General features: G+C 41.0%; 1 protein-coding gene across 1 annotated transcript; it reads right to left on the bottom strand.

The window, feature by feature from the left end:
* Nucleotides 1-6,736: 6,736 nt before the first annotated feature.
* Nucleotides 6,737-14,960, bottom strand: ptpn1 (protein tyrosine phosphatase non-receptor type 1). The gene is made up of 9 exons (XM_030784148.1): nucleotides 14,885-14,960; nucleotides 13,784-13,874; nucleotides 12,822-12,922; nucleotides 11,476-11,574; nucleotides 11,053-11,190; nucleotides 10,516-10,725; nucleotides 9,933-10,094; nucleotides 7,567-7,742; nucleotides 6,737-7,113 (listed from the first exon to the last, which is right to left on the bottom strand). Exons 1-9 carry the CDS (start codon nucleotides 14,939-14,941, stop codon nucleotides 6,813-6,815), a joined length of 1,335 nt encoding a protein of 444 aa, XP_030640008.1. The 5' UTR covers nucleotides 14,942-14,960; the 3' UTR covers nucleotides 6,737-6,812.
* Between the last annotated feature and the right edge of the window lie 1,138 nt (nucleotides 14,961-16,098).

The raw sequence follows: 16,098 nt of genomic DNA on the forward strand, positions 1-16,098 counted from the left end.
TGCAGTAATTACTACAGTTGACAACAGTAAGTGTTAGAAGTACTAGAAATTGTTCCCCATCTTTGTACAGTATGGCCATAGCGAGCTAACTTGTAGGAGGCAGTGCGACTTTGTGAGAAAGTCATCAAAATAATAAAATAGCCCAAGAAAAAAAAAAAAAGAATCAAATCAATGACTGTTTACAGTAAATTATTGCAAAGGCATGTTTTTGCACTGCTACTGAAATTCCAAACCTTTTGGATGATTTTGTCCAAAATTCAGTATTAAAAAAAACACACACTGGAATCATTGTGTTTGTCTTAAATATGAATCAGGTGTTCATCAGATGTCTAACACCACAATCAAATAAATTTGTTGTCACATGTTCCGGAATCGTTTTCACATTATTCAGTATCTTGGTCGGGCCTAAAGCCTTTATTCAGCGCACAGTGATATTTTAACGTAATACAATAATCCGTTTCAAATGCTTTGCTCATCCTGCAGGTGTAAGAGTTCAGATAAAAACTGGATTATGACACGCTTGTAAGTGTATGACATACAGATATTGCTCATGTAAATCTCTGTTTGTTCTTTATAGTCTTTATGGACATAGAGAATGGACAGGGTGTACAATACAATACAATGAGCAACATTCCAGGAAACGGACTGGCCAAATGCCAAAGGCAGCAGATATCAGACTCAAGCAAGTTACCATGACACCTCCCATTTAATTAAAGAAACAACATTTTATTCGTGTCATTAACAGCTGGTTAGCATTGAAAATGGGTAATTTGGGAAATACATTGTTTGTATTTGGTATTTTTCCTGGTGTGTGTTTAGGCAGCGTAATATTACCGATATATGATACTGAAAATGTAGGGTAATGATTTAAACACATCATGGCTCTCAATACACATATTACCAACAAGACTGACTTCACGGTGGACTCACAGGCTAACTCTGGCTCTTTAAGAGCACTTCCTGTCCTTAGCCACACCCCTCTGTACTTTTCCCATTGCTTTTTAGAGCGGCCTGTTCGGTCCTGTCTGCTGACGTCAGAGCTGCACCACACGCTAGGGAGTGCCATGACTCAGTCCCAGTGGCATTCCTGAACAGAGTGTAGCATCTAAGTCCACCATACACGCACACACACACGCACGCACGCACACACACACACACACGCGCGCACACACACACACACACACACGCGCGCACACACACACGCGCACACACACACGCACACACACACACACACACGCGCGCGCGCGCGTGGGCATGGATAGCTCACATAAGCATGGTTGACAGTGAAGAAATGTGATTCCAGTGACATCGAAGAACTGTATGTTTTTCATGAATTTAATTCACCGCTTATAGTGTGTAGCAGACGACGCACACTCAGCCTCCTCAGTACAGAAAACCCTTGACATCCTATCATCCAATTTTACCAAGCCCAAACTGTTGTGTTGGTGTTGGAGATTAAATACTCCCTCTAGTTCCTTGTTTGTAATGTAGAAAAAACAGACAGAAATTAATCCAATCTGAAATAATTAATACAGTGACAATACCCTGTTTGTGCTTATGTGGGGCCAGTGTTTGGATCAAACAGGAAAAATAACAAGAGAAAACAGACCAATGTCTGATCTCTTTGGAGATGTAATTCCAACGAAGTGCTTTGCTGAACTAAATCCAAGAAAGGAGAAAATAACAGTTGGAAAGAACGGAAACATAACAATGGCCTTCATAGTCTTTTTTTTTTTTTCTTTTTCGTCACAAACACCTGAACATGGCTTGAGGGAAGAAGGCAAGAGCACATACCTGAATCTTCTAGGACACAGGAAGTGGGAACAGAAACATTTCTACACAATATGTCATCACCACACTACACTGATGCAACCACACTCACAGATACATGTGTGGTGGACTTCCAGGATCAAACGGTTTCGCTCTAATAACAAGTGTGTTAGACTGTTCTAGATTCTTAGAGACTGCATGGCTACAGTATATATAGACAGTAGTGAGATAAAGAGACTGGCAACAGGTAGACATAGAGATAGATAGATAGATACATAGATAGATAGATAGATAGATAGATAGATAGATAGATATAGATAGATAGATAGATGGGTTATTTGAAATACGAAGACAGGTTCACATCAGCCTGACAGTACATGTTCTGAGTCTTTATCAGTATCTTATCTGTCCCATCAGTCTCTGACTCAGAGACACAGCACACACACACATATGAGGTGTTCTGCTTCTTTCCCATCATTCACAGGAGGCCTCACCCTGTCTGTGGGACAACAGTTCACAAACCATCCAAACACCAATCCAAAAACAATTCAAGAATTTACTGACCTGCGTACAGGTGGATTTAAAAAACAAAACGAAACAAAAAACCCTCTTTTATAGACTCTTTTGAACTCTTTCTCTGCTTTATAGAACATGGTTTTTTGATGGTATGGATTTACAGCGCTGTCTCATTAGTGCCTTAGCTGACAAGTTTTGAAGAAACAAATGTAAAACGTTATAGGAGCCGGTGTTGTTAACACTTTAAGTTTATTCTTTTTTTAAAGCATTATTGTTATGAAGGGGTGTTGGGGGTATTTTCTTCACTTCACTTTAGGGCAGGTGAGAAAATTCTAGCTGAAAAGGAAGGGCAAAATAATTTGACAGGAAATGGGGTGGCAGAAATCCAAAAGGTGCTCTGTGTTGGCAGATCACCAATTTCTTTTAAAAAAACACTCTCAGCCACCCCGTCTAAGAGAGAGAGCATCTGACAATTAAAAGTCCTGGATCTGCTGGGCAGTTTTGATAACAATACATACTTGAAGATTTGGGCCTGTCTTTAAAGAATTACTTTTTTTTTTTCCTTTATATTTTTGTTTTTAAATAAACCTTCAGGTAACCAATACAATATAAATCAGCATATGAATTGTACTATATGCTGAAATGGAATGTGGTTAGTCATAATCCTAACAAACAAATGACAATTTGATGATTTTAAATAATACTGTAGATTGGGGAAATAAACAAAAGTTGAGTCACCCTGGAGATTTCTAAATCTGACTTCAAAGGCAAACACTCCAGAAAAAAAACAAGCCACAAACTTGTCCAAAAGTGCCCCCTTGTGGTAATTCGTCAGTGCTGTTTTAAAGAATATCTGAATAATAATAAATTCTAAATGCTCATTTCCAGCATGTTTCATAAAATGTGAACAAGCTAGAATACAACTGGTTGGTGTCCTATGACCCTAAAACCTTTATGAATTGTTCAAAACACATTCCAGTTTTGCAATCTCTGCCCTGAAACATCACATTAAGATTACAAAGATTTGGTTTGTCCAGTTTTCTATTGATGCATCAAAATGTTTATGGTCAAAGGCATGAAGCTGGTTTCTACAGTTACACAAGGAGAGACTTTACACATATTTTAATTTTTATGCGTGTGTTATGAATGCTGACTTTTTTCTTTTATGGGGCAATAATGAAACACCAGGTCATGTGCTATTGAGCATGTATCACTGATGATGATAAATTACATAGTTAATTACTTCCATATACATACGTTGTGGTCCGTGTATAGCTAAATATGTGTCTGCCATCGAAAGGACACCTTCAGTAACAGGTTACTGTGAAGCTCTATCTTTTGAGTACCTTGTGGTTTGTTTGAGTTGTGTAAAAGGGAAAATCCAGATAAAAACAAAAGCAAAAAAAAAAAAAAACCTCCCACAAAGAAATATGATTTTTTTTTTTATTACCACAGCTTTTGTTCAGAGTTCAGTCTGAAAATAAAACCTCCAACATGAACCAGATTCAACTAGAACAAAGCAGTAGTTCTTTTTACAAAAGAAAAAAAAAAAAAGACAATATGCTGATGAAGAATGACCATAAAAAATAAAGGACAAAATGGTTGGTGTGCACACAAACTGAAAAAAAAAAAAAAAAAACGAAAAATGAAAAAAGAAAATAAAAACAGGAATTCCAGGGCAAATTACAAAGTGAAAGCCCTGGTTTGGGGTGTCCGCGCATTGCCGGTCCAAAATAATCCGGGGCAGCAAACAAAAAGAACACAAATAAAAACAATAAACCCGGCACTAAGCAACCTGACAGCAACAAGTAGTGAGAGGGTGTGTCCTCGGAAGGGACATATTACATTCTACAGAGGTCCAGCCATTGAACACTGGGACAGTTTTTTTTGTTTTAAGTCACTATGGTATAATGTATATTAACTGTCTATTGACCTGAGAGCACTGTCTTCAAATCCAACAGAACCACAGAAATATATAAATGAACTCTTCATATGTCTGCTGATGAGTCTGGCCAAACTGAAATTCTAACGACGCCGCTGTAGACAGGGTAATATCCAGAACTTAATGTTATAATAATGCATTCAGCAAAATGCCTTGAAACTGTTGCTTTACGTGGTTTATTGTTAATGGAGTTGCGTTTATAAAAAAGAGGAAATCGGTCGGTTTCAATTTGACTTGAGGATGTAGACCTGCTACTCTGTGGAGCCGACATAATTCTGTGGTAATGTTCGATTAGAAGAAGTTACATTTGACTTCAGGTCACCATCCTTAAAAATTACAATCACAATAAGAGTAGCAGTATTAACAATATTCACCATCATACTAAAAAAGAAAAAAAAAAAGAAAAAGAACATAATCTAGCCCAGGCCCACACTGTTACATCTCTGTCAGTTGCTGATTCCGTTGGTTTTTCTTAAATTTTATCCCTGTGCTGGTGTTCTGGTTTTTGGTTGGTTTGACCCTCGTGGCTCCGCCTCCGCTCAAGCCAGGGCGTGTCTCGCGGCCGTGTGGCGGGCGTCTGAAGGGGTCAGGTATGTTTTTTGTGTATTTGTATTGCTAGCATAAGGGGGAGGGAAAGCCAATGGGTGTCCTCGTCGGTGGAGCTGGCATTATTGTGCGTTAACGTGGTCTCCTGTCCCGCGAGGCCGGCTCCAGGCGCATTAAAGCAAATTGTTTTGTTCAGTGTCACGTTCCTGCTCCGCCCTAACCCGCGCCCCCCCACCCCCCCCCCCGCCCCCTCCCCCCGGTCCTCATTACACACCCAATAGAGAAGCCTTTGAAGTTCTTATCTGACACAGCAATAAGAAGTAGTCCCTGAATATGTTTATGTATCAAATTTTAGGTTTGATGACAAACCAAAGGAAAAAAGAAAAAAAAAAAAAACCATGTATGTTTGAAAACATGGAAAAGACTTCTCAACGTGACTGAACCTCTCGCCATAGTTACTGGATGAATAACAAGCAAACAGCTGCTGTCTGCTGGAGCCTCTATCTTTTTGTTTTTTTCTCTTTTTACTCTCTCTTTTTTTTCTTCTTTTTTTTTTTTGAACAGGCTAAGTGCAAATGCAACATTTCAGAGTGGGGCAGATAAGTACAGATGAGTACATGCCAGTGGCACACGACACCACCACCTTTCCATTCAAACAAAAGCACATTCTCAACCAGAACACTCCTTTATACATGTCAAGTTTTGAAACAGATGATTAAAACGAAATAATTATTATAATAAAAAAAAAAAGAAAAAAAAAAAAGAAGGTAGCCTACTGCGGCAAAAAAAAAAAGAAAACAAACACAGCCTGGGAAACGCTTTCAGTCCGTTTAAACTGTCAGAATACGCCGTCTCCCCACTGACACAGCAGGTAAAGATCAAGCATTGGCAAAGATGACCAATGACTCAGACTATATACACACACACACACACACTCACTCTCACACACACACACACACACACACACACACACACACAGACGTAGGCATCCACACTAACATATTACTAAACGGCAAGAGCGGCCCCATTAGGGCGCCAGTCTCCAGCCCATAGCTGGCCCCATGCACACCCACCTTGGTGAAGACTAACCCCCCCACCCACCCTCCAACCCGCCCGCCCCACCCAAAACAAAAGACCCTTTTAAGTCAGCAAACTTTATATAATATTATCCCATCTCTTACAAGAGACTAGGCTACTTGCCTCTCTTGAAAGTTTGCCAGACTCTTGTTTAGGTCGCTAACAGGTTTGTTTAAAAGATTACGCCTAACGCCAAACTCTCCACCCAGTCTACAAAAGCAAAAAAAAGAAAAAAAAAAAACGGTCTGCTTTTACAGAGTAGAAATGACTATACGGTGTCACAGACAAACAGCTCAAGACCCGTGAGGCTGTATTTGGAAAGGCTGCCTTGGAAGTACGACTATGACTATTTGGTAATGACGGACTGCATGTTCGAGGGGCGTGCGTCGCTGACGACGCACCACAACACGCTCTCGCACAAGCTCTCAGACCTTCCCTTGTTTACTGCAGCAATTTTAAAAATTAAAATGAACACAAACAAACAAACAAAAAAAAACAACAACAACAAAGAGATGGTTTCCTTGGATTGCTTTGCTTCATCTGCCTGGATGTTTCTGGGATGTGACACCTGATGAAAACAGCCCTGAGAAGTGAAACGGACAGTTTGAATGTGGAGGGGGGAGGATAGGGATTATGCAATGTGGGGGGAGCAGGGTAGGGCTCCACAGCAGTTAGGGTGAGATGGGGTGGGGGTGGGGGGGGGGTCTCTCTTACATGAGTCCCCTGTTAAAGAGAACTCCTGGCTCTCCTTTTGTCTGGCAAAGGGGGGCTGGCAAAACCTAAAGGACTCTTATTCTGCTGTCAGCACGTGCACAGACCACCCCAGAGAGCGAGAACCTATAAGATTAGTAAGAGATAGAGAAGGAGAGAGATTCTGAGCACTCGAGAGAGAGAGAGAGAGAGAGAGAGAGAGAGGAAGAGAGAGAGAGAGAGGGAAGGATGAAAAGAGGAGAGTACAGCTTCAGTGGAAATACACTCTGTAGAAAACGTATGCGCCGAGGGCCAACAGCGTGCACATGCACACGTTGCCCAGTAGGGGGCTCCAGGCTGCGCTGGGGCCGTCCGCGGCCGATGGCGTGACGTCTCTCTTCGGTGTCTCCTGAGGTGTTCGCGGGGGCTTGACCGGGGCCTCCGGTAGGGCCCGGTCGCTGTGTTTGGTCTGGCTCCCGTCATCCGTCTGATTACAGCCTACGCTCATAGGAGAGGAAGAGGAGGAATCTTCACCCATTCCTCGCCGACGAAGCTCTGGCTCTGGTGGAGCACTAGGAAAAAAAAAAAAAAATCATTTTTTTAAAAAAACAACAATATGTAATGGCAAGAAAAAAAAGAAGGTAAAAGAAAAGTTAACTTTTAAAGTCCTGAAAGCAATAACATTTCTCAATGTCAGATAAAATAAGAAAAAATAAGCAACAAACACATGAAAACAGTATTACAGGAGTGCCTCAAATTTGGATGAGACGAATTGCTACTAGAAATGACCACAAACATGGTTTGAAACCTCATATTATAATAAGTGGGGTATTAGTACATAAACTTGTATGAATATCGAAACCTAAGACAGCTACTGATTTAAAACTGAGACTTAAGTCTACTGTGTGTAAATGCTGCCCTCTCCTGGTCCTGAGTAGGACTGCATAGCCAGATGCTGAAAGAACAGGACATGGGAGTTTTAGCCCATCTGAAAACATGTCAGGTTCACGTAGCTGAGGAATTACCTGCGTGTGTGGATGGCATTGTGCGTCTCCACCACCTCCTCTCCCTGAGGACCAGGGAAGAAGCGAGACATGGTCTCAGCCGTGCCGTTGTGGGGGTCTTTGGGAGGCCTGGGTCGGGGAGGAGGTGTGAGCTCTGGTGGTATATCCTCCTCGTTGGACAGCTCCTTCCATGACTCCTACACACACAGACACACACACACACAGACACATGAACACAGCATATCTTTGCAATACACACAAATGAACTCTTTGCAAAGCCTCAGCTAAATTACTTCCACACTTGTAGTCTTTTCCATAAATGTTCTGATGTACCAGGGAAGGATTATGTGTGAACACTGACCAAAGCCAAAATGCTAAGAAAGTTGATCCAGCAATTTGCCAGGACCTGACCTGGCACAATTCTTGGCAATGTTCTGGGAAGACTCAAGTGTGAACAAAAGCAGGAACAATCCCAGATGGCAGTTTTGATAATGTATTAGTCTTACGACAGAAAGTTGAGCCAAAAGACTTGAATTCACCTAACAACGCCAGTGACTGAGTGCTAAGTCTTTGTGAGTTCAGCACTAAATTTATCATCAATTGTCTACAAACTGTTTTGTAAATTATTAACATCGTCAACAAACTGATGCTTGGTAGGATCTGTTCACCACTGATTTTTTTTTTCCAAAACTAAGTCCCTTTTGCCATGTACATTAAACAACACATCCTGCCTTTTCAGAATTTTAATGTCATGTGTGAACACGCTGGACCCAGTAATGTTCTGGAAATGGGCGGGAAGTGTAAAAGAGGTAATCCACAGACACTGCCGGGAAAGTTCATCTAGGAGCGTTCCAGGTTTTATATCTGAAAGTGACCGCAGAGCGCTGGCATTACTTGACTTAAGTGCAAGCAACACTTCTCTGGAATAAAAATAAACTTTTCTGTTCAGTGAACCCGTGACATGTTTTATCAAGCTCGCCGGGCACCCAGACAAAAAAAAAAAACAGCAGCGAGCTCCGAACACATCGAGACGTGCACTTCCTTTATGCTCCGCCCAAAGACTGAATTAAATGGGGGAGAAAAAAAGAAAAAACTTTCGCACATCACTATTTTTTTTCCAACACTCATCTCACCTCAAAGTAACTTAAGAGAGGCTTGGATGGCTTCAAATCTATGAGCATGTTGCAGAAAAACTGCAAAACTACATTCACGCCACAGTTGACAGTGTCATTCATGGATAACATGACTGGTCTTGAGATTTTAGTGGGAACGGTTTGCTTGCCAAGCGTGGTAACATTTGCCCTCCTTGACATTAACATTAACATGTCGAAACGTGGCAGTCAAAGGAAGTGCAATGCATCAAAACCCTGTTTTATACATTTGTTTTGATGCAACAACACGATGGTTCAAAACTTTTTTTAATGGTTCACACCCACAAACAAAAATGAAACAAAACAACAAAAAAAAAAGCTAAGAGAGCAATAACAGCTTAACGCTGATGCTGGTCTTTGTATGCAACATAATGTGTTTATTTAAAAACCTGACTGGGCTGAAGAACAGCTCAATTAAATGTGCTTTTGAGCCCTGACAACCCCGTATTGCAAAACCTATCTTAAGAGCCTCTTCTAAGCCTCTGAGTTTTGTTTTGGTTTTTTTTCCGGAAGCACAGGCCAAAAAACATAACTAGGGGTTCATTTTATCATCCATAAAACGCTGCTAAAAGTAAGTCTATTTTGTTTCCATTAGATCGAAAAGAAAAAAAAAAATCACCACTGTGTGTCAAAACTGTGCGACATTAGTTAGCGGGTTGTGTGCTTGGATACCTCATTTCATGACTGTTCGGCTTTGGCACGCGTGATGTGCTCAGAGCAGGATATTAACGTCATTGTCGATGTTCAGAACCACATTTGGGTTAGGACCTCATTATTGCAATATGGAATACTTTTTCCCCTACGACGGCAGTCGTGAACTACGATTAGCTGCTGCTGGCATTTCATATCGCCTGCAGTTATGCTCAAACATTTTCGGTTTTGGTTCTCCAAAACTGTAAACTACCACAAAATATCGCCTCAAGCCAAGCGCAGGAATGTATGTGTGTGTGCGTGTTTGTGTGTGTGTGTTGTGTCCAAAGATATAACTTTCTGTATAAGAAATGCTACAAAAAAAAAATTGAGGTTTCACGAGAAACTAAGGGAACCTTACGGCCCTTATATAACTGCTCTTTAACAGACAGACTGGCACTGTCCCATATTTAAATTTTTTTTTTTTACATTCGCTCAGCAGGCGCTATTATCCAAAGCGTTTTCCAAGAGAGGCCGAGGACAAGTAATGGACAAGTAACACTTGCGCTGACTATGACATCAGCAAGCGTAGGGGCCTGTTTTTACCTGCACAGATGTGTCACCCCTGATGTACTTGGCCCCTTCGATGACGGCGAGGTAGGAGAAGCGGAGCTGGTCTGCCGTTTGGATCAGACCCATCCGGTAGCGTCTCATTTCCAGCAAAACGTCCCTGATCCGCACCGTGGATGGATCCTTTCTTTTCGACATCTGTCCGCGAAGGAATGCACGGCGTAAGATGAGGTTACGCAAATGTTTTAGGGGAAAGCGTTACAGAAAATGTTTTTCTTTCTTTCTAATCTGCCATGGCTAGGTGAAGCAAAGCTGATAATTAAAAACTTTGAGGATTTTCTCCCTGGTGCAGTGTCAAAAAAAAAAACCCCACAAAAACAAAAGGGGATTTGACACTTTTTGTCCAGACACACCCTCCACGCAACCCCTTGGCATTCCTCTGTTGCCAGGGATTTAAACAGAACTAAAACTGAAACCTGAATATGTTTTTGAAAAAAAAAAAAAAAGAAGTGACAAGAATGAACAAATTCTGGAAAATCTAAAACTTTTACAATTTAAACAGGAATGTTGCTAGGGAGAGTTTGTGTGTGTGTGTGTGTGTGTGTGTGTTTCCGCTCACCAGCAAGAGACACGTGTCTACGAGGCAGAAAGTGCCCGATCGGCCAATGCCGGCACTGCAGTGGACCACCACGGGCCCCTGGTCCGGATTCAGGCACCCAGACTCTCGCACCTTAAACAGGAAGTTGAGGAAGGAGGCGGGAGACTCTGGAACCCCAAAGTCAGGCCAGGTAGTATAATGGAAATGGAGTATCTCTCTGGTTTCCTGAGTCTGGGCGACAGAGGAACAGTATCACAAATACACTCGCGCTAGACATCGTGACGCGTGAACGCGACATGGCTCCCTCTTCTTCTCATTTTTAACACGCAAACACCAACTAGTCTCACGGTCACATGACCTGAGGTTTGGATAAAGGTTAAACCCATACTAAGACAAATGCGGCATAGGTCATATTAATGAAGAATTTGAATTTCTTTCCTTGGAGAGTATCATCATTACATTTTGTAAATACACTTCATTTAACCCTCATTTCATTTAAACCTCGTTTCCAAACAACATTGCTCTGGGGGTTGGTGAACAATAAGGACGGCTCCTCACCAATAGATTCTCCAGTTCCAGCTGCCGGACTGTGTAGTATGACTTAACGTCCTCTGAAATGAAAGTCAGCTTGAAGTTTGTGTCTTCGAAAACGGCGTCCCTCTCCTCCCGCTGTGGCCAGTACTGAGCACATTTAAGCTACGGAGCATTCAGAGTAACATCCAGAGTAAACATTTCATACCAGACACCTTTCACGCGAGGAATACGGCATCATCTTATCCGCTCGGATACTAAACGAGGAGAACGCGGATGCTCATTCTGACTGCTTTTACGTTTAAAAAAGAAAAAAAAGAAACAAAAAACGTGATACGGCGGCTGTCCGTCCGCATCTCTGGTGTGGTCGAGACAAGAGCAGCAGACAGCCCGCCATGGCCTGCGCTGCTGAGGTGAACATCATTTGAAAAAACAAACGGGGTTACTCACAGATCCTTTCTCTATCACCCTGTTCAGCATCACTACTCCACGAGTCCGCTGCTCCCACACCATCTCCCAGAAGTGCCCACAGGTGTTGGGCAAAGGACCCTGAGAGAGAGAGAGAGAGAGAAAGAGAGAGAAAGAGAGAGAGAGAGAGAGAAGAAAATGTAAAGAACGCACTGCTTGGATATAAAATCGCAGGACGAAAGATCTGGCACGAATGAAGGCTCTTGGATCACTGATATCCCCCCTTTTAAGCTTTCAAAGAACAGCATTAACAGACTTCAGTCTTTGGTGGTTATGTAACTCAGGGTCCTTTTGTTCCAATCACCCATATACATACACGCATATCAGGGAATATAGGTATGTATGGGATATACACACAAAAAAGGAAAACAGCATTGAACTGCACAGTTAAAGACAAGGTTGTCTAATGCTTTTATTACCACCCAAACACATGACATTATGGCTACTGTAATGCTATACTGACAGAGGGATATGTTTGGATACCCGACTATTGCATTTAATATCAGCCTATGTATAAAGCTCATATTTAAAAAAAAAAAAAAAAAAAAAAAAAAAAAAAAGACAGACCACATAAAAAGGAGTTAATAAAAACAGAATCATGCTGTTTTAACCACAGTCGGAAAGGATTTCCCAAAATGACAAGTAAGTGTAGTAGAGTCAGTAGCAGTTCAAGGCAAAGCTTACATCTGCTCTCAGATCTGTGACAGAAATTGAGCAACTGAAAGGTAAACAAATAGGAGCAGCAGGTTGAGACGGGCCCGGCATCGTCGCAGAATCAGACGATTCCTCTGAAAACCTTTCTCTCACTCTCTCTGGTCACGTGAACTTATGAGAGAATCATAGCTGGGCAATATTGGTTCATAGAGGAGCCACTCTCACAGCCAAAATGTTTACTTTCCATAAATTCATCATAAACCTGTCTTGTTGAAACCTGCCAAACCTTGAGAAAACATTTTATATACAATTTCAAAATACTATAGAGTCATGGGGTCATATGGTTTGCTAAGGGCGTAATACATCGGGAACAAATGAAATATTAACGTGTGATAATTCCTCTATGCTTAGGTTAAAAAAAAAAAAATGTTCCATTCAAAGAATGAAAACACCATACTGTTTAAAAATAAAAAGTTAGTGGTTAACACTCTCATATTTGCAATTTTTTTTTTTTTTTTAGTAAGTACTTTCCGTGTAACGCCAAGACCTGCATCTTTTGTATCTTACATGATTTCATGTCCTGTTCACAGCGGGGTAATTATTTGCAGCATGGTTTAACTTCACTTGAAAGATTATTATACCGTGAAGTGGAACCTGTGGTGCCGTAAACAAACCTGAGTAAGAATGTAGCTTCTCTGCGCCTCTTCCATGGAGATCAGGCTGGCATTAATGTAGTCGTTTGTGCCCAGCTGCAGACGGATTCTGCTGTGATCGACTATATAAATCAGGGATGAAGAGATGTACAGAGAAATTAGGAATGGAACTCTAAAGAGAACACAGTTCACAAGATACAGTTAATACCCATGAGGCCATTGGGCTGCAGCTGCAGAGAAAAAAAAAAATCCCAGGGGCCTTTTCTGTGACACAAACACCACAGGGCCCTTTCTGGTCCTGTTCTCACTTCCACAGAAACAAGCATCTTCCTGATTTCAAAGAGCTCCATTTGAAGAGAGAGAGAGAGAGACAGAGAGAGAAAGAGAGATGAACCTAAATCTCTCTGTTACTGTAAGGCCATCTGGTTTCATGAAAGGCGTACAATGAGTCTCATCTTCGGTGGTGATGATGGCCTACAAGGTTTTACTTATCTTTTTTCGTGTGTCCTTTTGAAGAAAAAAAAAAAAAAGAAAGAGGAAACCACAACAGCATATCTCTCTCAAGACACCAAGACGGAAGAATAAAAAAAGTGAGAAAAAAAGGCTTGATAACTTTGATGCGTAATCATTTTAACTGCCCTAAGGTCTAAACATCTCACAAACATTCATCTCACACCAATGAGACCATTCTGAACACTAAGTCTTGGTAATAACACATTCAAACCATTTCTATCCATGTTATCTTTCAGAACTAATTAAACTCAACATTATATCAGAAAAAGACAAAAGTTTTTACCTAATGGTCTTGTCTGAACTTCCAGGATAAAACAGAGGCACCAAAGTCTACAAAAGCCTGTGTCTGTTTTGAAAACCGCAGTGTTTTTTTTTTTTTTTTCCATTAATTTTCTGAGTAAATTAGTTTTCGTCCAATATGCGTGATGTGACAAGGCGTGAACAGTTTGGAGCAGAATTTTGACACTTACATGGACTGACATCTCTGTAGCGATTGCGAATTTTGTTCTCTGGCAGTTTGGCAACATTGCAGGGCAGCTCACTCGACTGCTGACGAATTTCCTGGGAATGACAAAAGGATATGTGAGGTTTGAAATCAGGCAGCAGAAGAGATAAGAGTCAGTTTTATATAAATGCTATTTGCAAATGGCCAGGACAACTAAAGTGACCTGAAATTATAGATATAGCACCATGGCAACAGTAAGCTTTTTGTGTTACACACGGTTGGGAGCTCATGAGCACATCACCTGCTATGAATTCGGTCAAGGCTCGCATCCTAGCTTTGAAACACAAGTGATGGAACTGCACTACAACACAGTTCCCATATAACGCATAAATTTCCTTTCTAACTTGGCTAAATCTGGGCACTGCACTGACAGTCTAACAGAAAGGACAGACACCACATACAGTCAATATCATCTGTGGCTATATAGTCATATGGTGGAAACTTTGATATGAGTCATTAGCAACCAAACATAGACGTGACACTTTACCGTTTTGATACCTTTCGCGATGAGCTTGTTCGCTATCAGTATTAAAGGAACATGTGAGTAATCATGCGACGATGCTCAGGGGAAATTTTAGACCAGGCAAGCGCTTTCGTAGACAGATATCTACTCGATTTTTCTTTTATGCTGTTAAGTAAGTTTCCAAGTACTTCAAGTGATCATGTAAACATCTCTAGTAATTGTTAGCTTGCTAATGCTCTTAATCGACTATTAAGTGACATTGCTGATAGGGCGAGCGATAATCTCTATAACAAGTAGGTTTATCACATAGCTGGCTACTTCAGTTGTAGTTTGTTCCGGCTTCCAGAGCCAGCCTGGAGGTAACGTTAGCTACCTGAGCGGCTTCTATTAGAGTTGGCTAACTAGCTACCTAGCTAAGTTGAAAGCAAACAAGCTGAATCAACTTAGTTATCCATGACTACGTAGAGCGCAAAACGCTCTTTGTCGTGTGTCATCAAAACCGACACGTCGTGTCGATGATAAATAACAAGTAATTATTATTCTCATCTCCCAACCATGTTACCATCCTTATACAGCACCACCTTATTTTGTCCAACCACCTACCTGGTAAATGGCGTTCCAACTCCCGGGTTCGTCGATTTCCCGAAACTCGGCTTCCATTGCCACCCCGTTTCCAAACGTCAAACCGACAACTGAACGCTAGTTAAGTACAATCTTTTGTCTATTCAGTGTCGAATCACATGAAAAAATAAGATTTGTGAGAGTCTTCTAATATTTTCAAAGTGTATATTTAATGTTTCTGCAGTATCTTGGCCTGTTCTTACCGGAAACACGCCGCACGCTCCTCCCGCACAACCACGGTCCCTCGTTGGCTGTGATCCCCGCCCTAATTTCGCTTGATTGACCAATCATAGGGCATCCACTGGCGAAAACTCAAAGAAGAAACCAATGGTTACACATTTTTGGAGAGTAGAGATAACCGGAGCTAAACAGAGCATGAAGCGTCTACGAAAAGTTCGACTAAATGTTATACCTCTCGTGCCATCATATGAAATGCGAGCGTTTAGACGTTTAATGCGATTGTGTTCGTTTACCGAAGACCTTATGATTCACTTGATATATATTGTGTTTTTCCTACTGAAGTTATACATCACTTAATCACAGAATTGTTATTAATTACAGTATGACTCTACATGACCAGAAATAGAAATATGAACAATTTAAGTATTTTCTGTGAATGTGTACGCGGAGTGTGCTACTCTGAAATGTTGGAGCATGAGGGAGGCACTTACTGTCACAATGAAAGAATAAAATCATGCTACAATAGATGATAAGCTGGGTCATAACACGTTTTGTTTTCTTTATCTCTAAATTAAGACCCCAACAATAAATAAGAAACATACACAAAGATTCACCTTGCTGATTTTGCTATGGGGATTAAATGTTTCTGATATAACACTTCCAAACGCTTCCTGTAGTAAGGGTTTTGTAAGATTCTCTTTTTTTTTGTAAAGACAGAGGGTTACTAACAGCTTGTGCATGTCTTGATTTGCCTCTCCACTGCATTACATTCCAACACATGCACTATTTTTTCTTCTTATTTTGCAATGCTCCATAGGATTACTATGGTATCATTTTCTTGTTCAGTGTGGATGCTCATGAATATCCATTTGCTTTTATGTATCCCCAAAATATTCACTTTAGTACACAAGTTATATAAGATTTAATTGCAATACCTTAACACTCCATTATTTAAGAACCAATTAAAAGCAAGTCAGTCTATTTAGGGAAATTGCAGAAACACATTTTCTGTCTCA

This window comes from Chanos chanos, chromosome 9 (assembly GCF_902362185.1).
Source record: "Chanos chanos chromosome 9, fChaCha1.1, whole genome shotgun sequence".
NCBI lineage: Eukaryota > Metazoa > Chordata > Actinopteri > Gonorynchiformes > Chanidae > Chanos > Chanos chanos.

Coding starts and splice junctions, on each gene's coding strand:
- ptpn1 (XM_030784148.1), bottom strand. CDS start 14,941: ATGGAAGCCGAGTTTCGGGAAATCGACGAACCCGGGAGTTGGAACGCC. Junction 10,726..11,052: donor TGGAACTGGAGAATCTATTG/GTGAGGAGCCGT, acceptor TCTGTCGCCCAG/ACTCAGGAAACCAGAGAGAT. Junction 10,095..10,515: donor TAGACACGTGTCTCTTGCTG/GTGAGCGGAAAC, acceptor CTTCGCGGACAG/ATGTCGAAAAGAAAGGATCC.